The sequence below is a fragment of the Hipposideros armiger genome, unplaced genomic scaffold (assembly GCF_001890085.2).
Source record: "Hipposideros armiger isolate ML-2016 unplaced genomic scaffold, ASM189008v1 scaffold_335, whole genome shotgun sequence".
Classification (NCBI taxonomy): Eukaryota; Metazoa; Chordata; class Mammalia; order Chiroptera; family Hipposideridae; genus Hipposideros; species Hipposideros armiger.
Window position 1 is genome coordinate 860,404 of NW_017731685.1, and position 24,707 is coordinate 885,110.

General features: G+C 43.3%; 1 protein-coding gene across 1 annotated transcript in view; it reads right to left on the minus strand.

Annotated features, from left to right (window-relative positions):
* TJP2 (tight junction protein 2) overlaps positions 1 to 24,274 on the minus strand; it is a 119,525-nt gene extending 95,251 nt beyond the window's left edge. The window contains exons 1-2 of the mRNA XM_019661087.1: positions 23,972 to 24,274; positions 17,633 to 17,753 (exon numbers count right to left, since the gene is read on the minus strand). Of these exons, the coding sequence (XP_019516632.1) occupies positions 17,633 to 17,753; positions 23,972 to 24,087 (237 nt within the window). The 5' untranslated portion in view covers positions 24,088 to 24,274. The remainder of the gene's footprint in view (positions 1 to 17,632; positions 17,754 to 23,971) is intronic.
* Positions 24,275 to 24,707: the final 433 nt, after the last annotated feature.

Here is a 24,707-nt window from a genome sequence, read left to right on the forward strand (position 1 = left end):
GACCCTTGGATTTAGGATCAAGAAACTCCAGTAAGCCACCTGAGATAATCATTCTGCCCCACCCACCCAATTTTCCAGGGAAAATGCCTGCCTCTCAACACCAGGGCTGACTGGCCCAAGGCCATTCTGACCAGCCAGCCACTTCTGGCCCCCTAATGACTGCTTCGAGTCTAATTAATCAATGAGGCATTTTAGAGAGAGTCAGCTCTCAACCTAGATCAAGTGATCTGTAGTAACACCTCCCTTACCGGGACTTGTAGGCATCAGGCAAAAAAAATCCCTGATGGCTCATATTCTTGGTAGAAAGTATGTTGAAAGTTTCAGCAGTGGTTACTAACACTTCCTACTTCTTCACCCCACCCCAACCACTCCCGCACCTCATGCCACTCCCACACCAAATCTGCATGACTTTTTAACTACAGTACACAGGACTAAAATGGCCCCGCCTAGTTTCAAGAACGTATCTGTCTCCTAAAAAGAAAGCCTTCAGGAGAGAAAACCTTGCAAACTCAAAAGTCACTGTAGGAATTTTATCATCTCCCTCGCATTCCCAGGCACTTCTGCAGAAGCTAATGTACAAAAAACAAGATCCAAAGTTAAACAAATGTAGGCAGAAGTCCTCCCAAATGGAATTCCCCGGAAAATGGGGTGGGGGGGAGGTGTAAAAATTCATTGATGTTAAATTAAGCATATGAGTGCTTCAAAAGCAGTACTATTCTCTGTGTAGAGGGTGGGATGGAGTGTTTGCTGAGCCACTGATTCGCTTCTTTGTAGGAAAAGTCAAGTCATTAATACATGAGGGGTTTCTAAGACTTTTTTTTCTTCTCAAAGTTCTCTTACTGGTGGTATTCAGGGTCTTTAAAGAGTGTGAGCAACTTTCTCTTTCCCTCAGTTCCTGACTTTGACACCTACCTGGCACCTCCTACCAGTACTCCTAGATCCCACCTCCCTTATCAACCCAGGACCTAGCACTTACATAGTTACTAGCTACTGTTTACTTAGCACCCTACTCAGGCCAGGCACCCTACATCATTCAGTCGTCATTCAACCGGATGAGGTGGGGGCATTCTCAGCCCCATTTTCTACACTGGCTTATCTTCCCAGCAAAAATCCTGGAGTGCAGTACAGGACATTGGTACTGCACAGTCCCTCTCTCAGCCAGGTATCCCAACAGAGAGTTTGCAGAGCCTAAAACCCAGTGGTAGAACTTTCAGGTCTCACAGACCCTGGAAGGTAGAAATGGAGTCGTGCTCATCCGGTACCCCCCTCACTGTGATAGGCACAGTAGGTGCTCATTAAGTTATTGGCTGCCCGGTCCTGAAAAAGTTGCAGGCAGTATTTCAGGGGGAGGGGGGGGGAATTCCCCTTCATCAATCTCTGGCAGCTACTCTGAAAAAATTCAAGAAACACCTCAAAAGCCACTGTTGGCCTTATATTCTTTCATCTCCCCAGAGAGGGAAAGCTACAGCGTGGGGTCCACATTTCTAATTGGAACTCATCAGTCTTAATTATTTCCAAGTTTCCCCAACAGGACTATGTAGCAGAGGCCCCTCTGATTGTATTCCTCACAGTGAAGTGACACTGTTCATGAAAATGTATTGAATAACTGAATTTCATTCTCTTAGGCAGGATACTAAACGCCACTTTGCTACAAATGCAATCACTCCTACAAAAACACGTCACTTAAAAGACCTTCTACCCAGGTGTGCAGTAGACGTTACCCTGGGGGAGAGAGCAGTGTCTCTCCCAGGAATGATGCCCACAAAGAGGGTCCTGTTCTCCCAAAGGGATGGTCAGAGCGCCCAGCACAGGCCACCTAAAACCTGAAGAAGAGGGCCTCTTTCTCTGCTAGGATTCCCCGGAAGGAGGGAGGGAAGGAGTGCGTGATCGCCGGGCAGTTTCAGTGATGGGAAGCATCTCCGCTGGGAACTGCGGCGAAACCACAGCCATTACTCAGGGCCGACAGCTGCCCGGGAAGCGGCGCTGCCTAAGAACTGAAGCTAAAATAGAGGTGGGAAGGCTGTATTCCATTACTAAGCCCTGGAGTATTCACTCTCGAGTTCGTCCCCACTTCAAGAATGTTAAAACCCTGTAGTCAAAACCCTGATTATTTATAACTTAAACTACTGTGTAAAAGCTGAAACTTGACAAATGAAGACCTAAAAGAAAGGAACTGGTGACAGGTAAGATAATACCAGAGTGGAAAGCGTTCATCACCCCCTTTTTGTGGTTTCTTACAAAACCCCATCTCCATCCCCCACTGACAACAACTTTCACTTATACATTGCTGAAGCAGAGAAGATCCTGGCTTCCAAAGAGATGTCAGTTTGTCTCAAGCACACATGACTGTAACTTTGCGTCAAGTATAGAGTGTGGTTTGAAACAGAGGAAGAAAACACAAAGGCACACATCCAGCAGGCGATTCAGCGGACTCAACGAGATGCCTCCAAGGTAGCAGGGGTACAGGGTCGAGTTCAAGACAGTTTCCCCTGCTCGCGTCTGAATCTGAAACCCAAGTGACTTTTGACACAGAAAGAATCCAGGAGCCCTGGAGACCGGGAGCCCACCCCCTCCCCGGAGCCTCTCATCCTGATGGGAGATCCCAGCTGCCTAGAGGACATCAGGGAAGCCCACCATGCGCGCCCATGCTCACTCCTGGCGACCCTTATCCCAACCAAAAGGACACAAGAGGGCACTTACATGGAGCCAAGCTGACAGCTCCCGCCGGGGTGGAAACCCGCGATCTCCTCGTACCAGCATCTCGGGCGCGGATCCCGCGTGGATCCCGCTCCTCCTCCTTCTCCGCGCCGTGGGTCAGTCCCGGGACCTGCTGCCTAGGTGCCCGCCTGAGGGGACCCACCCCTTTGTCCCTCCTCCCGCGGAGGCGGCGTAGGTCCGCCCTCCGCCCCAGCGCAACGCCTCTGCGCCTGCCGCGGGGCCCGGGAAACTCTCAAATAGGCCGCTACCACCCCCGCGGGGCCCCGGGGGAGGGCTCATCGGCCGGCGCCGCGCCCGGGAGGAGGCGTCCCGCGCGACTCCCGGCTAGGGGCGGGATAAGGAGGCGGCGGCTAGAAGACTCGGTGGCCCAAGCGTCCCGCCGCCCCCACGGTCGCACCACCACCCTCCCCCGGCCTGTCCGATGGTTCACTCCACGGCGCGCACTGGGGACAGCAGGTCCGGCTCCAAGCGCGCGCGCCCTGGGAAGCGCTGCAAGTTGTGAGTGATCTTTGGGGTCTGGCCTGCTTGTCTGCGGGTTCTTGCCTTGAGGTCGCGGGCGCATCCTGTACGAGCACTTTTTGGAGAGGTTTGCAGAGCCTCTTCAATTCTCAGAAGGGAGGAACCGGGGAAACCCCAAAGTTTTCTGTCCTGCCTCGAGGCCTGCGCGGCCAGCCAACATATATGGCATTCATTGTGCCCCAGATTTCTCAGCTCAGGAACTGATTACCCGAATTCCAAGGGTATGTTAGTGTTAAACAATAAAACACGCCTTTTGAGGAAATACACTCCAGATTATCTCTCTGACACATTCCCAACAACTCCAATAAAGAGACTAACACTCCTCTCCCATTTTAAGTTTCAAAAGGCTACCAGTGGGTCACAAATGCTTAGCCCGCAGGATTGATCTATTATAATTCAACTCAGTGCCTTTATTTTAGAGTCCTCTGTGCACAAAGAATTGTGCGAGATACATAAAAGCGTCCTTATTTTAAGGGACATGAAAATTATTTGGAGAATCAAAACCGGTACACTGATTAAAAATATGACTTTCGGTTTGAAATCTAAGGAAACCACAGTTGTAAGAGAAAAAGGTGCGGCCCACCCTGCTCTATCCTTAAATCGAAAAGCAAAATTCCACCTAGGCTCACTAGTAGAAGGTAAAAGGTCTAGTCAGACCTGCTGATGAGATACAGATGTTGGGCTCTCTCCCTGAAAAGTTGCTTCACTTCCTGCCTAACCAAAACAAATCTGGCAGGGCATGTGGAAAAACAAGTCCAGCAGATGCCTCTTCAAAAGTGTTAGGCTTCTAGCCTCCTTTGGAGAAGCTACGTGCATGCCTCTGAATAAAAAGCACTGTGAGTAACATTTCTCAGTTTCCTTCAGGTCTCCAGACTCAGGCATTTGTGTTGTATGCCTGATATAAGTAAGGTGTTACTCTCCGGATCTAAGCACCATTTAAAAAATGTTTCCCAAATTAGGTGGTGCTGACTAATAATAACAATGACAGCATTTGTGAACTGGTCACACCTTACTGATGAGCTTACACCACTAGCATTTAAGAAGGAAGAAAGGAATCCAGACTGTAGCAATTACGTCTGCCCAATTATTCCTTTTCTCTCTCTAGAGTTGCGCTGTCCAATATGCCACATGTAGGGATTTAACATATTTAAATGTAAATTAACTAAAAGGAAATGAAAATTTCAGTTTCTTAGTCGCATTAGTCACATTTCCAGTATTGAGTCAGTAATCACATGCGGCTAATGACTACCATATCGGACCACGTACAATAGATACAGAATATTTCTATCATTGCAAAAAATCCTAATGGACTACGCCACTCCAAATGATGAAACATTCATATAGTAGAAAGACCAACAGTCCGGCACAATAAATAATTCTGACTCAGATGGTTGTGGGAAAATGATTCAATTGGATAAAGTAGCATTGCTGGTGGCAATATAAATCAATACAACTCTTTGGAGAAGAAATTTATAGTACATATTTTTCACACGTGGATTTGCACATTTGAGCCCCACTCCTAGAACTTGTTTCTCCGAAGAACTTCTATCCAACAAGTAATTACTGAACAGAACACCTGTCGGGCCAGAACCTCCTGATAAAAAGACTTAGGCTCTCACCTCATGGAGCTCAGTCCATTGCAGTAGGCAATCAGTAAATAGTAAGAAACTATTTAGGAAAGGGAAGGAGAGGGGAGGGTAAGGGGGGAGGGGAGGAACTATTTAAGTGTTGAGATTCCTGGCAGGCTCAGGGTGGTCTGAGGACTTTCAGGAGAGGTTCCTCACCCATACTAGGGGTCTGGGGTTTACAGAAGGCTTTCCAGAGATGGGGTTGCTTATGCACTCTAAAGGATGGATGAGAATGAATTTGTGAGACAAAAAGAGGGGGAAAGCTTTCCAGGTGAAAAGAATAAATAACAAGTGGAGAAACAAGAAATGCAGAGACTGTGGGCTTGCTCTTGAGGTGCCAAGAGGTGAGGTTGCCCAGGCAAACATGGGCTGTGTTCTACTGTGAACACAGAAGTGGGATTAGACCGGCATTTTATAAAGACCACTGTCAGCTTCTTGGAAGATGGAGTTGTCAGATGGGGGATATGGAGATGGTCAGTAAGAATGATAAGACCACCAAAAAAAAAATGCATTTTTGTGGGAATGCAGGTGAGAAACGCCATGGCTATGAAGTTAGGCAGTGTTAAACAAAAGGGAGCCGATTCAATAGAAATTAAGGAAGTATAATCAGCAGACAGGATGATTGCCTGATTAGATATGAGGTAAGGAAGAGGGAAGTGAGTCTAAGATGACTCTTTGGTTTCTGGGTTAACTAAGTAGATGGCAGTGCCTTTTACCAAAACAGAACACACAGTGGGAGCACATCTTGGGAGAGGCTTGAGGAAGGATGGTAGTTTAACTAAGGACTGACTGAATTTCAAGGGTTATGGGGCCTCGAGGTGATGTTTAAGTGTCTACGATTTGCTAGGCACTGATGAGTATCTGGGCAGAGAGATCTGGGATAGAGGAAGAGATTTGGGAATCGTCAATGGGTCAAGAAAGCTGAAGTCACTGAAGGAAATGAGACCACAGGCATACCTCGGAGACAGTGCAGGTTCAGTTCTAGACCACGACATTAAAGCGAGTGTCACAATAAAATGAGTTGTAATCTTTTTGCTGGTGGAGGATCTTGCCTTGGATTTGTAAAACACACAACATCTATGAAGCACCATAAAGCGAAGTGCAATCAAACAAGGTATGCCTATATTCAGACACGCTGTAGACTGAAGCAGGAGGGAGGATTGAGGATAGGACCCATCCCTGGGAATGCCAAAATTTAGGGGCCAAGCTCAAGCCCCCAGAACAGAGACCAAAGTGGAACTGCCAGGAAGAGAAGAAAAAAACCCTCTGGAGCAGAGTGCCCAAAAAGTCAAGGGAATAATGAATTTCAAGGAGGGGAGAAGAGCCAACACCAGGCAACACTGAGGTCGGTTAAGAACAGGAGATGTTAACCAAGGAGAGGACCACTGCTGTTTTGCCAGAGTGGACTAGAGGTTAGGTTACAGTGGGTGGCTGGGAAGGAAGGCAGCCCTTCATTGTATGCTCTATTTATAATAACGTAAGATGGAAACCACCAAAGCTATTAAATCACAGCAAATCAACTGAGTTGGTATAGCAAGCCGGCATTTAAAATTATAATAAGAAAGTCAATATAGCCACAAGAATAACGAGATAATGAAAACTATCTAAAAGAATTGGAAAGTATGTGGAAACAGGAGTCAATGAAAGGATAGGATTGTGTGTATTTTTTTCTTTTTAAATTGTAGTTATTGTTTGTGTAATGGACAGTTTTTCAACACTTTTTTTCAGCATGTATTACAATGTATAAAGTTTCTGAAACAACTTGGTCAAAAGATCTCAAATAAATGTGATAAACTAAACACTTTGAAACACATTTCCTCAAGAATGTTTACATTTGGGGAGATACACACACACATATACATACACATATTTGTGTATACACACATATGTACATATTAACAGTAAGATTACAAAGTGTCAAATGAGAGCAAAGGAATCTGAGCCTGAAAAGTTTACAGGTTCACTAAGCAATTTAGTTGACCAGTACACTGAACAGCAGACTGGAATCAAAGACCCTCTCCTTCAACAAACATTTCTTGAATGCCTACCATGTAACCTGAGGTGGGTGCAGAGAAGAGAAAGGCAATATAAAATGGGGGCAGCGGGGGAGAGCGTGCTCACAGCTTGATAAAGACAAAGACACATAAACAAATGACGAGAAGGCACAAGAACTGCTCATGTACAGGTATGACTTCAGTGCTGAGGCGGCAGCTAAAACTGCCCACGGGAGGGGCCCTTTTCAAGAGCAAAGACCTGGCATTCCCTCATCTTCCCAATGGTGGCCTCTCTCCTTGCCTCTCTCCGCCTTCTCTGTCCAAACAACCATATCAATAACCATGCCTGTTCATTCACTTCCAGGATTCTTTCTCCCACAAGCAGCCACTCCACAGCTCCTACAAAAGGAGAGAGGCATCAAAAGTTCTGCTCTGCCCCTCATGCCTTCCCTTTTAATTATTTAATATTATTCTTGCTCACTTTCAAAGTTTCACTCCACGTGCATATATCTGGAAAAGGCCATGTGAGCACACAGCAAAAAGGTCGCTGTCTACAAGCTAGGAAAAAGGCTCTTACTAAGTACCAAACCTGCTGGCACCTTGATCTTGGACTTCTCAGCCTCCAGAACGGCCGGGGTGAAAAATGTCTGCTGTTTAGGCCACTCGGTGTGGTATTTTGCTACAGCAGCCTGTGGTAAGGATGCCTGCAGATCCTATGTGAGTTGACCTCGCTGCCTTCTCTAACCTCAACTCATCCTGCACACTCCCAAGCTCACTTCCTGGAGCCGCCCTGACCTTTCTTTGTGGCTGTTGCTCTTGAGACCCTGCCAAGCTCATTCCTGTCCCAGAGCCTTTGTTCGGGTGTCTCTGCCTGGACCACGGAGCCAGCTCCTGCTTCGATTTCTCTTTCCATCTAAAGGAGGCAGCATTACCTGAGGTGGCTACCAGGACGCGATGCTCTCGGGAGACAGCCAAGGTTAAGTTAAAGCGAGGAGGTGGAGAGGGAGGAGAAGGGGAATTAAAAAATTTTTAAAAAGGAATTAAAAATTAAAAAACAAAAGCAAGAAGGTGGAGTCCAGCTGAGTGCTTTACTAGTCGTGAAACAAGTGTTTGAGAGCACAGCTCAGGGTAAGGGACGCCTAGAGAAGGGCTATAGCAGAAAGGGAGAACAGCTCGAACAAAATAAGAAACCTATTATCCACATCTCTCTCTTTTTAACTTTATTATTACGATTGGTAATACATTCCCATGGCTGTTGTTTTCATCACAATGAAAAGATGTTAGAGTAAGTGCCAAAGTTATGAAAACTTTTGTAGTCAGACTCACTGGGAGAGAAAGTTAGTTCTCAATGAATGCGCCTTTCATTCCCTCTCCTTTCCCTGTGGATGGCACAAATCCCAAACTCTGCATCCTCCTCACTGGTTGTTTCTGGGCATGATGGGTTTAGCTGGTCACGAGGTTCACAAAAGAATTAGCTGTGCAATTCAGAGTCACCTGTGGGCTGGCTGGATTATGAGGCTAAGGAGCCCTGGACTGGTGTTGGGGAGAGTGCTGGTTGGAAGGAGCTGGCTGTAGCTCTGGGCTGACTCCGTGGTGCCAGGCTGCCCACGTACAGGCTCCTAGGGGACTTCTGGGGCTGGTCTGGGTGTGCTCAGGCTGGCAGGCAGAGGCCAAGGTCAGCCGGGTTAGCCAGGGCTAAGGCGGAGCGTAATCTACCTCCACGCTTGGAGACCCTAAAAGCCCCTTTTAGGGCACAGTCTGCCCCAGGCAGATCCCGCTAGGGAGAGAGCTGTGCAGTGTGGAGGAGTCCTTCCCTCCTGGCACGGGGCCCTGGGTCCTCAAGTGCACTGTGCTCCTCATTTCGACAGCTTCTATTATTTTACTACTGTTTACATTGCAGACTATATGTAATCCAACTCTTTCTGAGACAGAGCCACTTCTTCACCCTCCATTAAGAAAAAACAAACAAACCAGAAACCCGGATAGACAATGATCGATTCAATGAACATTATGTGCCAGAAGCTTTCACACACTGTTTTAGCTCTCTTCATGTAAATCCTCGGAGCACCCCCGCATATGTGGTATTACTGCCCCCCTTTAGAGATGAAGTAACTGTGCTTCAGAGAGGAAAATCCTAGGGTAGACGGTGGGTGAAAATCCAAACCCACGTCTGATGGATTCAAAGCCCCTTCCTGTCCCTGCTCTCCGGCCCCTCCCTGTGTTCTCTGCCTGGGCTGCAGTGAGACAACTGCACAGAGTCGAGGGCAGAGGTGGGTTTTTTGTTGTGATCATCTCCCTTTTGACTCCTTTGAACAGAACTGAAGAGGGTTTTTGCTGACGCAGCAAGTGAACGAATAATGTTGGGGCATCGTGTTTGTGAGCCTCTTCCCATGCAATATTGAAAAGGTAAATGCCACACATGCCATTTGACTCCAGCCGATGAGCTAGTGAATTGGTATCCTTGATTCAAATGTGAGTCCAGTGTCTAACTGGATTTCAGAGCTCCCCCTCTCAAAACAAGTCCATTTCACACACACACACACACACACACACACAAATAAATCAACATTTTCACTAAGTAAAAAGGCCCTCATCTCACAGATAAGGAGGGAATCTAAGGTGAGAGAGGCCCAAGGGACCGTCCGCATGAGGCACACAAGTCCTCCAGGGAAACCAGAGGGGCCTTTGGCAACACCTGAATTGCTTTTTAAAAAAAAATTATCACCAGGATCCTCCAGCCCTAAGAATTCAGTATCCCTGATGGACACAGATTAAAGTTGTTGAAAAGTCTCCTAGATTTTCAAAGAATGCTCAGACCTGAAAGGGGCCTTAGAAAAACACTGCCAACGGATAGTTTTCCAGGGCAGCCATGCAAATTAGCACAGGCCTCTTAAAACAAAGGAAGCTGGGCCTGGACAAGGCGCGTCCAGGAGGCGTTCAATAAAAATGGAAAATGTGGCTCGGAACATTTCTGTTTCTATAGGAAAGCGTCCTAAATTCCTCTGGTGATAAGAACCACCTGACGCATCCAAGGCCTGTCCCCTGAGACTGATTCAGTAGGTCTGAAAGGGGAATTGATGTTTGTAGCATGCACCCCCAGGTGAGTCTCATCATGAAGGAGGTTCGGCAGAGCGGTAGGATTCTCTAGCACAAGACAGAAAGGTTGCCATTCTGAAGGCAGGTAAAACATGTTGAAGGGTTCAAAATAATTCTCTGTTTGCAAAATGCTGTCTTTGGTTTACGAAAGAAAAGGTCTAATCCTACAATCCTTTTTAATTTTTTTTATGTTTTGTTTTGTATACATACATAATTTGAATTTGAATGATATTAATAGAAACGATACTTGTTTCTTCACCAAACCATACAGTAGATCACAAAAAAGTACCAAAAGGCAATGAAAATGTCACCATCCAGGACAAACTACTATTAGTAAATGGGGGAGCATCCTTCCAGGTACTTCTCTGGAGGTACTGTGTACAGCATTACACCGGGGATCTACTAGACATGCTCTTCTGCCGCCTGTTATTCTACATAAGAACGTTGCTTGGCTACTTTTTCATGTCAATCTAGAGCTATTTCATCATTTTGCTAGCTGCATAATATTCCGTTTGTATGAATATAGTACTATAATCTGCTAACTAAATTATTCTATTTGAAGTTCTTTTTAAAATTGGTGTTGAGCACGGGGGGGAAAAAATCAGATGGATGAAACCCCTAAGATTTACTTCACAGTGATAATGAGGACGCAAGTAGCTTATAAAACTCAGGCAGAATTCATAAGATGTGTATAATGTAGATGGTAAGTTAATAACCTATAAGATGTGTTCAAGATAAAGAGAATAAATGGAGAATTTGTGTGTTAAATATAGATGAAAAGAATGAAACAAATGGGAGTGTTACTTATAAATAGAAGGGGATGGAAGGACAAATTAAATTGTAAGTAGTAATCAAATTTGGTAAAATATTAATAAATTTAATAAATACTTCATTTATAATATTTTAGATATAATAATGTTGTAATATAAAATATTATATAACTTATAATTTATGTTGTTAATACATATTCCCTATTCAATACAATATTAATAATATATAATAAAGCTCAGCTCATGTTATGTCCAGATTGACAGCTATGACTTCCTTAAATTTATCACCTATTGGTGACACCCATTATAGCCAATTCTGGACCTGCATATGTTCTGCACCAAAATGCAGATAAAACACAGATCACTGGAGAGCTACACGTGGTGGCCAAGCACAATGCTCTCCATTCCTCCGACAGAGCAAGCAGGTGTTAGCTGCAGATACCTGATGATACCCCCCTGTTCCACCTCCCCTCTGGCCTTTGTGACCACACCATCCTCAGGGAAACTGACACTGCAGAGGCAGGACATGTGAACACTGCAAGCACAGGGTTCCAAAAGTGTGGACCTTTTTTTACCCTATGTGTATCCCAATCTAAGTATGTTAATGTGTTCTAATCTCTTTCCCCTTGCTTCTCGCTGAGAGTTTACAAATTGAATTAATCGAATAAATGGTGTGAGTGGATACCTGATTATGGTCTCTGAGCCTTTGTGTCCCATGATCGCTGCGGGAACTTGCCTGGCAGTGCTTGGAGGCTAAGACTACACAAGCTGATTCCCACCCCTCCTAGAGTAATGAGGAGAAGCGAGCAGGGTGGAGAGCCGCAATTAATAAAATTAGGTTTACAGAAGGTACATCAACTTCTTTGCTAATCTGGGAGGTGAGCGTGAGAATAACGTGAGTGAAATCTTTCATCCACTTTCTGACATGTATGGGACTTGCAGCTTTTCCTGCCTCTAACGTTATCTGTTTTTTAACAAATCAATCAAGATTTATTTTCAAAAGATTCAGAGCTCCCTGAGACTTACTTACATTCTGCACAGTAAATCACATAAACTGTTTTTCTATTATTTTTTTCCAGAAGCAATCCTAGCTATTATTCCCAATGACACTGTTTTTTACCTCTTTTCTCTCACCCTGATCTAGATTTGCCTCTGCTGGAACCATCCCCCAGTGGCTAAAGTATTTTGATTCTTGTTCTAAATCTTGGGAAAACAAGATTTCTTACCGTATATATTCTTTCTTACCATATGTATTCTGCTGAGCTAAAGCCATTAAAAGAGACAAATTTACCTCTAACATACTATGAAGCCTCTTTCAAAGTGGGTTGACAAAGTTATTTTAGCAACCAAATTTAAGAGCTGAAGTGAAAATAATCATACGTCTATAATTATGTTTATTTCTTGACTATCATTATATTACAAGTATCAATATCAAATATGAATAATTATAACCAAAGAATTGTTTTCAAACATCAATAAGTTTTTCAAGTATAAATATAATTATGATTAGGTGGGGAAATCTTTTCCAGGGTGTTTTGTCTAACCAAGCAGATTACAACCAGATTACCTCTAAACAAATAAAAAATTTGGCTGAACTGAAAACTTCTGTCACCAACCACTCAACTGATGCAAACTTGATGAAGTACCAAAATCGGGGCTCCAATGATGACACCTCTCCCAACCAGAAGCTAGTTGCAAATTCTTCACCTCAATGTTATCAGTTTAAATGGGAATAATAAACTAAGCCGCCTCCAGGCTTGCTGTAGCACGGGCCCAATACAGCCAGCCATATGGCACTACGGCAGCTGACTGCAAATCAGTCATAACTCCCAGCCAGGAAAGAGACGGACACCTACGGCAGTGCAGTGCCTAGCCCACAGGATACCTGAAACCAGTTAACCACAACTGGAAGTGGCTGGAATAGGTGGAGGAGAAAGTGCTGGAGAGAAGGGCAAGGGGTGGGTAAGAAAAACAAGCTGTGAAAAGTAAAAATGAGAGGGCTCTGGGTTTGCAATCACCTAGTCATCTTTTAATTCTTAGGCTTTGGATTCTCTTAAATGTGCAGGAGTATAATTATTACATTTATGTTTCAGAAGCTAGCTTTTGAGTATTAATGATCTGTGTACTATACTTAAAAATGTCCAGACATCTCAGATTTCCAAAGATAGGCCAGGTGGCAAACAATTTGTCTTGTTGATTTCAGGAGTAAACCATGCACTCTAATTTTTGTTTGGAAAACATGTTAGACTATAACTAAAACATTTGAAAGTAAGAATAAACCCATCTTATTTTTTTCTTCCACTTAAATGGTATACCAATGTCTCACAATAAAAGTTTGCTGGAATTGCTAGAATGACAAAGTCTTTTGTAGGCAAGTATCTGGAGCAATGCTCTTTCATTTTAAATACTTAGAGAGGAAAATGTGGAATTATTATGTGGGTCCTGACAAAACCACTTGTCTGAAATCCCAATGGCTGGAAATTAAGTAGCTTGAATCTCTGAATGCTGAGAAAATTCCAAGTAAATGCACTTATAACACAAGTATAAGGGCTAACACATTGTTTACAAACATTTAGGCTGTTTTGAGAAGGAAAATAAGAACAGGACAGCTATCCCCAGGTAATCTGTGTTACAGGTATATAACATTTTCATAGCAAAACAGCACCCATCATCTTGAAACAGCCCATTTCTTTCATAAATGTTAAATGTTTCATAATACTCTAACCATTTCCCATGGTCTTCTTAAATAGGGAAGACAGAAAACTGAAATATAAGGTATCTTGTTCAGAAAATCATCAACCAGAAACTAACAGGCTAGCAGCCTGATACCCTGATCTCCCAGCACTGCTTTTCTCAGTAAACCATGAGGACACACAAGGAAAACAAAGAGAACGCTAGAAGCCAGTAAAGCAATGGGTGAAAGAGCACAACTATGATGTCAGAACTGAGTTTCCGCAAGTGCCAGTTCTGCTACTTCTTAGGTTTAACCTATGACAGTGCCGCTGTTGGACTGTTTTTGCTTATAGAAATGGCCCGTTTACATGGTTCAGCTTAATGGCTGTGTGGCTTGGGGCAGCTTATCTAAACTCTCTAAGCTTCCATTTCTTCATCTGTAACATGATGTTATGGGTAGTACCGTGTCTCCTCAAAACTCATATGTTGAAGTCCTAACCCCCAGGACCTCAGAATGTGACCTTATTTAGAGATAGAGCCTTTACAGAGGTAACCAAGTTAAAGTGAGGTCTTTAGGGTGGGCTCTAATCCATTATAAACATGGGAAATGTAGACACAAAGACAGACACACAGGGCTAAGATGGCCATCTACGAGTCACGGAGAGAAGCCCGAACAGATCTTTCCCTCAGCCCTGGGAAGGAAGCCACCCTGCCAACAGCTTGATCTCAGACTTCCAGCCTCCAGAACTGGGAGACAATAAATTTCTATTGTTTAAGCCACTTAGTTTGAAGTGCTTTTTCACTGCAGCCCTAGGAAATGAATACAAATTGGGATGATACTTGGACCTAAACCTCAAAAGGTGGGTATGAGAATTAAACTCAGGTAAAACATTTAGTGCAGTGCCAACCATACCATCATAGCACCCAAACAGACATAAAGCTTTCACTGTTATTACTACTATAGGTTGACCCTTCACTTTATACTGGAATTACAGTGGGATTCTCACCACAAATACCGTCACTTTTCTTCCAGCCTAACACAGCGGCAGCAGCTTTGTCTCTGCTCCCCAGGCTTTCTTCTCCCCTCTTTTCACACCTGGCCAACAACTTTTCATCCTCAAGTTTCCTCTCAAATATCACCTCCCCCAGGAGGCCTCCCCTCAGTCATGGCCTCAGGCCTTCAGCTCACATGGACTGTAAGGGGTGAGTGCGGCCCTTTTCACACAGCAATGCCATTACTGATTCCAAATTAGAGTCCCACCCATGTGCCCCAGGACAAGTCTTTATATGAGTATATTCCTCTAGATTTCCCTCAGGCCGTGCTGTGTGAGATGCTCATTAAATGTTTGAGGAAGAATTCCTTCACCACAGGTAGGGAAAAAACCCGCCACAAACACCATCTATAAATAAGCCCATGCTCTGAAGCAACTGTTAGAAGTACTTTCCAAGCTAGTGGTTCTCAGAGTGTGGTCCGGAAACCGGAGATATCAGCCTGGTTGGGGATTTGTCAGAAGTGCAGATTCCTGGACCTCACCCCAGACCGACTGAAGCAGAAATTCTGGGGGGTAGGACCCAGGACTCTGTTTAACAAGTTCTCCTGGTGATTCTGATGGGGATAAAGTTTGAGAACTACTGCTCTGAGTCTATCCAATTCAATGAGAAGCTTTGGCTGCTAGTGTGAGCTCCCCAAGTATTCCTATAGACTGAGGAGCCCCTAGCAAAGTGGCTCCCAGGTACACAGAAGTAAAAGTTTTAAGCTTTCACTTTCAATTCATTTTTCTAAGCCCGTGTTATGGGGTGAGTCTGTGATGACGCTAAGGTATCTAAATTACCTAACGATGAGACTCCATGTCTAGGAAGTGAGGCTCTGCCCAGACTCTTAGCATCTTTCCTGCAGGCAAAGAGTGGAAGATGATTTTGCTATGTCGGAAAAGTGATCATCAAAGCCCCTTACAGTATCAAGAAAGAGGGGCCGGCTGAGTGGCTAAAGTTGGTTAAGAGCGAGAGCTCTGAACAACAGGGTCGCTGGTTTGATTCCCACATGGGCCAGTGAGCTGCAACCGAGCTGAGCTGCCGCTGAGCTGCCAATAGGTGGCAGGATGGCTCAGCTGGTGACAGTATGTGCTCCCAACAACAAGGTTTCCGGTTCAACTCCCACATGGGATGGTGGGCTATGCCCACCTGCAACTAAGACTGAACATGGCACCTTGAGCTGAGTGGGCCACAAGCTGCCAATAGGCAGCTGGATGGTGACTGGACTTGGAGCTGAGCTAGTAGTTGTGCCCTCCACAACTAAGACTGAAGGACAACAGCTTGACTGTTCCCATTCCCCAATTCCCCAATTTAAAAAAAAAAAATGTATCAAGAAAGAAGCATCAGGCAGCTCTCTCCAGACTCCAAGACTGTAAAGGGCAGAAAAGGTAGAGGCTGATGATGATCAAAACCTCAGGCTGAGGGCAGGTTCTACAGGCACCCTCCTCTACCCATGCCAGACATTGTTAATGGGTCCCAGCATTCTTGTTCAACAAACTTGGACAGTACCTATGAATCCTTAAGTCCAGAAAGCCACTACCTAATGATCAGAACTGGCCCTTGAGAAAAACCTGTTTACTATCTGAGTTTAGGAGTTCAATCTGCAAGCTCTACAGAGTGAGTATAGAAACCAGCTGTTATTATAGGAATCTCCCTGAACTTGGGAGTCAGGGGCTGTGCAATCTTGGGGAAATCACTTAAAAATCTTTGAATCTCAGTTTCCTTATTTGCACAAGAAAGCTGATAATACCTACCTCTCAGGATTGTTCCAAGGATAAACAATATGAGTGAAAGCACCTTGCCCTGTGCCTGGCAAATAAAAAGCTCTTAATAAATGTTTGTTGGATCTGAAACTCGGGTGATGTGGGACACCGTAAGAAAAATCCTTACCACCCAACTTGCCTGAGGCTAATTCATCCTAGAAAGACACCCTTACGTGTTTACACATATGAAAGAGCTTTTGGATAAGGTGCTGATTTGGGAAACCAAACTGGTATTGAAGGGCGTGTGGTCACTAGGACAGGAAACCAGAACCAGGGAGATATTTGTCAGAAGAGGCTTTGCTTGAATCAGAAAAAGCCTTCCCTCCAGCAGACGATGCCAGCCCCAAGCTCCCTTTACTAGACTCCATGATGTCCCTTTAACTCATTTGACTCAATCCACTTTTAGAAAAACCACTTCTGGAACCTGGGCAAGTATCTGTGTTCTTATGTTTAGAACCTTTAAGAGCTCCATAGAGAAGAACAAAAATCCATTCCCAGCCCTGTTGGATCAGTGAAAACTGAGAACTTCCCTTACAAGTGTCCCTATTTAAACAACCGGGCTCCAAGGAAGTCCTTCGTATGTGCCCAGTGCTTGCTATATGTTAACCCATTTAGCTTCATATTAACAATCCTATTTACAGATGAAGAACCTAGGGCTCAGAGACATTCAGACATGTGCCCGAGATCACACACAGTTAGAAGGCAGGAGCAGTGGGATTTGAACCGCTGTGTGCTAGTCACACTCCTCTGAACTCCAGCTCTGACACGTAGCAGGAGCCTAAACAGACAGGAATTATGAAACAAGCGAATGGAAAACAAAATTCCAACCCCATTCCAGCCAGCCATGCACTGGGCTATAATCAGGGGTTAAAGTGTAACTAAGAACAAATACATCCCAGCATCTGTCAAAATAAAATTTAATGCCTTGTAAATCTCATTTAATTCGGACTTAAAACTGAATCAGTAAATAGATAATACTCGCTCTTAATCTTTAGCTAAAAGCTTGTACATAATTAATCTTTAGAAGCCAGTGTGTGACTGGTGTCTTTTATATAATTGTTACCTCAAAGATAATGGAAAAAGTCACCTACCATAATGACCTATAACCACAGACACCAAAATACCTTGCTAGGCATTTATTCTGAACCATGGGGGTTGGACTCACACACGCTTTAGCCAGAAAGACCCTCAATTAGCATTCACCCAAAGTAATACATAGCAATTCCGACCATAAATACAGGTAAGATGTGTCTGTTCTTTGGTAAATAGGATGTTACAATAAAATTTTCTTTGATAGTAAACAATTTCTCTGTTAGCTACAGTGAAAATGATGGTCTTGATGACCTCAAGGATGTGAACTAATTTATATCAAACTTCAAACTTTTGGTGGAGGAGAAACAGTAACGAGTTTGATGCGAGACCAAAAAAAAACCAAGTACCTGGTAAAGCAGGCTGTCCACTGGCACAAGTCTGTGTTTTGCGGAATACTTGTGCCAGGAGGTATAGCCGGGGTGCCAATCCCACTCACAGGGGGATGATAATAATGTGGTATTCTGCACCCTGAAAGAGAAAGAGAGTGTTGTTAAAAATCCAACAGTCATTCTCAGCATGGTGAGATCTTGGGAAAGGCACTGAAGTTCACCTACTGTACAATTCACCCATGTATTGTATAGTTTTTAGTATACTCACAGTTGTATAACCATTACCACAATCCACTTTAGAGCATTTTCATTATTTCAAAAAAGAAACCCTGCACCCATTAGATATCACCTGCCATCCACCAATTCCCTCCCCACATCACATCCTGGTCCTAGGCAACCACAAACCTAATTTTTGTCCCTATAGATTGACCTGTTCTGGGGATTTCATATAAATGAACTCATACACTATGTAGCCTTTTTGTAGCTGGCTTCTTTCACTTATCGTAACATGTTCAAGTCTCATCCATGTTGTAACATGTGTCAGAACTTCATTCTTTTTTATGGCCAGATAATATTCCACTGTATAGATATATCGTACCATATTTATTTATCTCTCCATCAGCTGATGGACATTCGGGTTGTTTCCACTGTTTGGCTATAATGAACACACACACACAAGTGATTACATGGACATAATTTTCATTTTTCTCAGATCTATTTTTAGGAATGAATTTGCTGCCCCTAATATTTTCAGTCTTCAAAAATTGGAGAAAATGAGTAACCATGTAAAGTTTGGCATCATTGATTCACCTGAAGGTCACCCCGAGGAACGAGATCTTATAAGAAATTCACTTTTCAGGTTAAAAACCAACAACAACACAATTTAGCAAGTGGGAAAATATTTATAGAAAACTTTTTTTTTTAAAGATTTTATTGGGGAATTGGGGGAGGGGAACAGACAAGTTGCTGTTATTTTGTTCTTCAGTCTAGTTCTGGAGGATATTGCTTCACTGGCCCAAGCTGGCACCATCATTGCACTCTTCCTGGGCGAAGCAGATCAGTCCCCGGTCTCTGGACGGCCGCTCACGGCAGCTGCTGGCCACTCACGGTGGCCACCGGCTACACATGGTAGCTTATGGCAGCCCACCGCAGCAGGGGACTGCAGCCTACGCCATTGACAGCGAACCACAGCAGCCCAGCTCCAAGTTGAGCTGTTGTTCAGCATCTTAGCTGTAGAGGGCAGTGTCACTGGCCCTCATATGTGGGATCCGAACCGGGGTCCTCTGGCATCCGTCCCAAGCCAGCTCTGAACCAACACACCACTCAGCCAGGCCCTCAGCTTTATTTTTACATGTGTGGGTTGCCCACAAGCAAAAAAGATGGCAAATACTTTTCCTTTTTACCCCTCATCCTAAGAAAATCCAAGGAAGATTTTTAACATTTTTATTAATCCTGTATGTGCCTTTCAAACATCACAAGGAGACAAGCTCACTTCGGGGCCGTGCCTGGGACCCAGCAGCTGCGAACAGGGCAGTCACAGAGAACTCTTCCAGTGGGAGGAAGAATGTGGCTTCTCACCAGTTCTGGACATACTCTTCTGTTTGCAAGACAAAGTGATATTGTGGTATGTGTGCAAAACACTCCCTACACAATAAAAGAAAAATAAAAGATGGTGTTGATTTTATTTGTACAGGCAAGGGACACATTTCCCTTCTCCAAGGATCAGCAGGAAATATAGGCACTGGCTAATGCAAGGCCATCTGGACACCCTACAAAGCAAGCAACAGAATTAGAGCCCAGCCCATACATGGTTTCTATTATTACTTCCAAAGATAAGCAAATGGCCAACAAATCTAGATGGGGCTTGGTTATGCTTTGGGCCTTAATATGAAATTTTTCTATAGGTATCAGCTCCAAAGAGAGCTTGCTTCTTTTATTAAACTGGCTTGTCTTTTCATTAAATCAGTTTTCTGTATTTCTATGACACCCTGATTTTAATGTTCTTTTATAATATTCCTGATGTTTTTTGACATATATATGGGAACTACCAATAACAATCAGCCATATCTAGTGTACGCCATTATCGACTAAGGCCACCTTTCAGTTAAGAAAAAATTTGGCAAAAAGAACTCAATTATATTCCTGGTTCTCAATAGTAGCGACAGATATATATGTCAAATTATTGTCAGGTAGCATGAGTGAGAGCTGGAAAACTTTACAAAATTTTACAAGGAAAATCCATAGGCAGCTCAGTATTTGTATGTTTGGGTGTCAGTTCCTTTTTTATATGTTTTTCTTCATTTATGACTATGCTGAAATAGAGTAAAAAAGCATGTGCAAATATTTACTGAGCACCTGCTGTGTGCCAGGCAGTGGGGTAAATATGCACATGTATAAATCCTCTAATTTGTGCTTCTATGAACTTGCAACATTCAACCAATTGATTGGTAGCTGGTGATTTGGGCCTGTGACTTTACAGGCCCATGTGAGTGTACAGTTTGCAGAGTAGAAGTCCTGCTTGCAGACAGCAAGGAAAAGTACTAAAAGGTCAGGAGGAGGTTAGCGGTGAACAAATTCCAGGTTTTGAAAATGGAATCATGACCTGACTTCCGATTATGTTTTAAAATGAAAAAGCAGCTGCTCTTGAATACTAGGCATATTACAAGTACAGCAGGTCCTCGAACAATGTCATTGCTTTCAATGCCAATTCATTATAACGTTGATAAGAGAAGAAAAAAAATCAATTCCCAGCCGGGGCCACTCTCTCTTTGTGGAGTCTGCACGTCCTCACCATGTCTGCATAGGTTTTTTCTGGGGACTCTGGTTTCCACCCATTTCCTCCCACATCCCACAGATGTGAACTGTCGTGTCTACTTTGTCCCAGGTTGAGTGAGTGTGGTGTGTGGGTGTGAGTGGCCCTGTGATGAAAGGATGCCCTGTACAGGATGGGTCCCATCTTGCGCCCTGAGGGACCAGGAGAGGCTCCACCACCCATGACCCGTAACTTTCTAGAAGAAGCAGGTTGGGAAAAAATTGCCTTGTTTATCTAAATCTTTCTTAAAAGTATGTACAGCTCACATTTATTTTGATGTTTAGTATTAGAAGTGTTTTTAGGTCTTTATTTAGAAGTTTGGTGGTGTTTTTATGACCAGAAATATGCTATAGGAACTTAACTCTTGTTTATATCAATTAGCCTATGGTAAAGTTGGTTTTGTCATACGTCGTTTCACTTAAAGCCGCAGTTTCCAAAAATCTATCACAGACATGAAGTGAGGGACTTACTGTATATTGCAGTGATTGGAATACTTCCCGAAAAGAATGAAAGGGACAGAATTCTTTAGACGAAATACCAGCCTCACTATTTAGTCCCCCAGCCCAACAGAAATCTCTGGGCAGAACGCTCATGGGCAGATTTCCCACCGCAGAAGCACAGCCAACCACCTAACTTCTTACCACTGAGATCTCTACCACTGAGGTGTCTAACAAATGCAGGGAGGCAAGGTATTGGGACTCAAAGTCCTTAGGAAGATCAGAAAGTTCAATGTCAAGAGGAAGCAAGTAGGCTGATGAAAAGCACTTCTCTAGATACTCACTCCTCAAAGCGTGATTCATGAACTGAACTGTTAGCGTCACATCCATTGAGCATTAGCTGGGCTGCTGGTATCACCTGGAAGCTTATTAAAATGCAGACTCGGGGGTGGGGGTGGGGGGGGGGAATGCAGACGCTCGGGCCCCACCATACCTAAAGTTCAAATCTGCATTTTTAACAAAGTGATTCATATGTATATTACCCCTTGGGAAATAAGACATCAAGATGCCTCTGAAAGATGTAGAATTAATAAAATTCATCAGTAGAAGATAACCCCTCCTAGCATACCCAGAAAGGAGAGCTTACTACAAGCTCGGTGAAGATATCAGCATGTCCAAAGGAAGACTGTGTCAGGTGACAAGGGAGTAGCAAACAAAAAATGGAGATCAGCAAAACACGTGTATTCAAAGTATTCAAAGTATTACAGTTATAAGGAAGATCTTCTTGTCCTATGATGCAATGCTACTTCATCAGGCTTAAGAGAATGTTCTCTTAAACCAAACAACCAACCAAACATTCACCTTCCTTACTAAGGATCATACTGGAATGAATAACTGAACTTCTGTTTGGCTTGACTTAGGGAAATGGAGCAAAGCAGAGATGGCTCTACTTAGGGAACTCGCTCATTCCAATTGCTGGATAAGGTTATCTCCAAAAAGAAATGAATAATTTGGCAATCAATTCACACAACTGAACCATCTGAGTTTGTTTAGGGTGGATCCCTCAATGAATGACCCTGAGCCAGAAACTAAGAACATCCAGTTGTTTGAAGGCCACACCCTCAATCATGACTCAAATGAGGCTGAGTTGCACACTTACAAAATTTGAAGACTAAACGAGGATTAAGGAATGGTAAATATATAAACCGCGTGTCACAGCTCCCCCAGTTCTCCAACTATATGTCCAGAATAAACATCCCTCATCAATCACTATATTCCTTTCTTGCTAAGCTCAAACTTGGCCTTGGGGTCCTCCCTACCTTAACACTGGCTTTGGTGTGCCATATGCAACCTGTTTACCATCCCTGACGAAAGGTTTCTCCAGCTCTAAACTTCCATCATTTTAGGGCATATGTCCAGGTTACAGTATGTCCAATCCCTAGGGGCTCCTTGAAGAATCACAATTTGGTCATTACAACAGGTTTTCCATAAACCCCTAAAAGAACATTAACCCACATGGACTGTCCCAGAGTCACCATATGCCCCTTGCCCCCTCCACACATAGAAACATCTCCTTTTACTTTTCAAGAGAATAGTAAAATAATAACAGTAGTATAGTCCAAAGCAGGGTTTGGCAAATTATGATACACTGGACAAATCCATTCCTGCTGTCTGTTTTTGTAAATTAAGTTTTATTGGAACATAGTCAAGCCTATTTGTTTATGTATGCCCCGCAAAGCCTATAAAGGCTCTTTACAGAAAAATTTTGTCAACCTTTGGTCCATAGGATACTATTTCCTAGGGTATGCCAGAACTGAAAGTATACTTAAACGATTTTTTTAATCAGTTTCACAACAGAGTTGTATAATGCAGCAAATCATACTTACCAATAAAAATGAGGATACAGAAAAAAAATTATAATAATAGTAATAATAATAATAATGCTGTCTCAGGATTCCATTCAAAGCATCTCTAAAATTTCCAAAAGAAAGACCTCATTTATTTCTAATAAAAACTACCTTTTACAGAGGGGAAGAAAATCTACCTAAATCACATCTCAATAGCAGTGCTATTGACATTTGGGCTGCACAATTCTTTGCTGTGGGGGACTGGCTGTCCGTTATAACATGTTGAGCAGCATCTCTGGCCTCTCCCCACTACATCCCAGCAGCAAGCCCCCTCACTGCCCCTTGTAACAAAAATGTGCCCAGACATTGCCAAATGTCCCCTGGGGGCAAGTCCCTCCAGCTGGTCCCCCGCCCCAATTGACAACCACTGACCTAAATAATTATAGTAATTCTCTTAGGGAGATGGGACTGCGGGTGATTTTTTTTCCTGCTTATTTTTTTCTATTTTCTAAATCTTCCATAATGAATGTAAATTGTTTATATGATTTTAAAAAATAAAATCATATAAGTGCAAAGTGACTTTCTACTTAAAAAGAAATAGTAGCTACATAGATGCCTTGAGTTGACCCTTGGGTGAGTGCCAATGTGTGGCTCATGCCATTTAAAAATTAAATTCAGTTCCTAAAAATACTGTCTACCACACAAGCACCTTGAATTAAATTTCTCCTCGATGTGTAAAAGACACAAGAAGGGGACTTCAGAGAAAAAAGTCAGGATTGAAGCCTCTAACCATTCAGAAAACAACGTTTAAACCCTTCTTCAACTGAGTAAGGGAGTGGGGCTTTAGAAAAAGACGTGAAATAAAAACTGCTATTTCAAGAAAAGTATTTACCTGAAACACAGTCTGCATATACACTTTAGTCAGAAAAATAGTTGCATTGTAGAAAAAAAATAAAGCACATTTACTTCATCTTTAAGCATTGCTACGTTGCTAGACTATGTAAAAAAATTTCAAAATTAAAATATCTAGATGTAAAAATTGGCTTAGACATCATCTTTTGTGTCTGTTAGGCCAGGAATTTTCTTAGAGTATTATTACCAATTATTTCATTACTGAGTTTGTAAATCAGTATGAAAAGGCCATATCCACCAAGTTCTCAATGAAGAACTCAACATTTATTACCCTTACGACAGAGATGACCCTTTATTCCTTCTGGGCTCCCAAACACCCACCAAGCGTCCTCTGGCCTCCTCTGCTTACCCGGGGTGCTGCCAAAGGTTCACATGTCTTCTGCTCTCCGGTAAAAGTTCTCTTTTGATAAGAGGGGTGATACCAACGGCTGCTTCCAGAATAGCCATGTATTTCTTGTACCTCATCTTGTCCTTCAGTACAAGGTCACGCAAATTTCGGTCACTGTTCAGACGAAGCAACTAAAATAATCTGCAACACTGGAAGCTGGGAGCCGCTGTGCTTTTAGAGGCTCTGTGTATCCCTAGCCAGAGCTATTAAACTCTAGGTGGGGGATAAGGGTGGGGGTGAGGCTGAAGCCAAACCACAGATAAATAAAGAAAAGGCTCTTCTGATTTCCCTGCAACGCCAGGATTATATAAGGCCAAAGAATTTTGAATAAAGCACTAATATAAATGATTTGCGGGACAACCATGGTTCTAAACACAGCGATCTGAGATACACACTGCCCAATTAATCCGCACATAAATCTTTGAGGCCGATAATCCTTCAAGTACTAATGGTGCAGGAGGTGATTTATCTCAAGGTCTGGTAATAATTGGTCCAAAAAGCCTGCATGCCTCTGGATGTACTAAAATCAGAAGCAGATTTCCTCCTTCTACAAAACCCTCTCTTGAAAAGGCTGCCCTTTGACACATGAAAGAGGTCCAGGTGTCATTTTATAGGAATGCATTTCTAAATGCTATAAGCTCTTGCTTGAATCAATAGCAAAAATTAATTAACTGAGAACCAATTCTGTTTGGGGTTT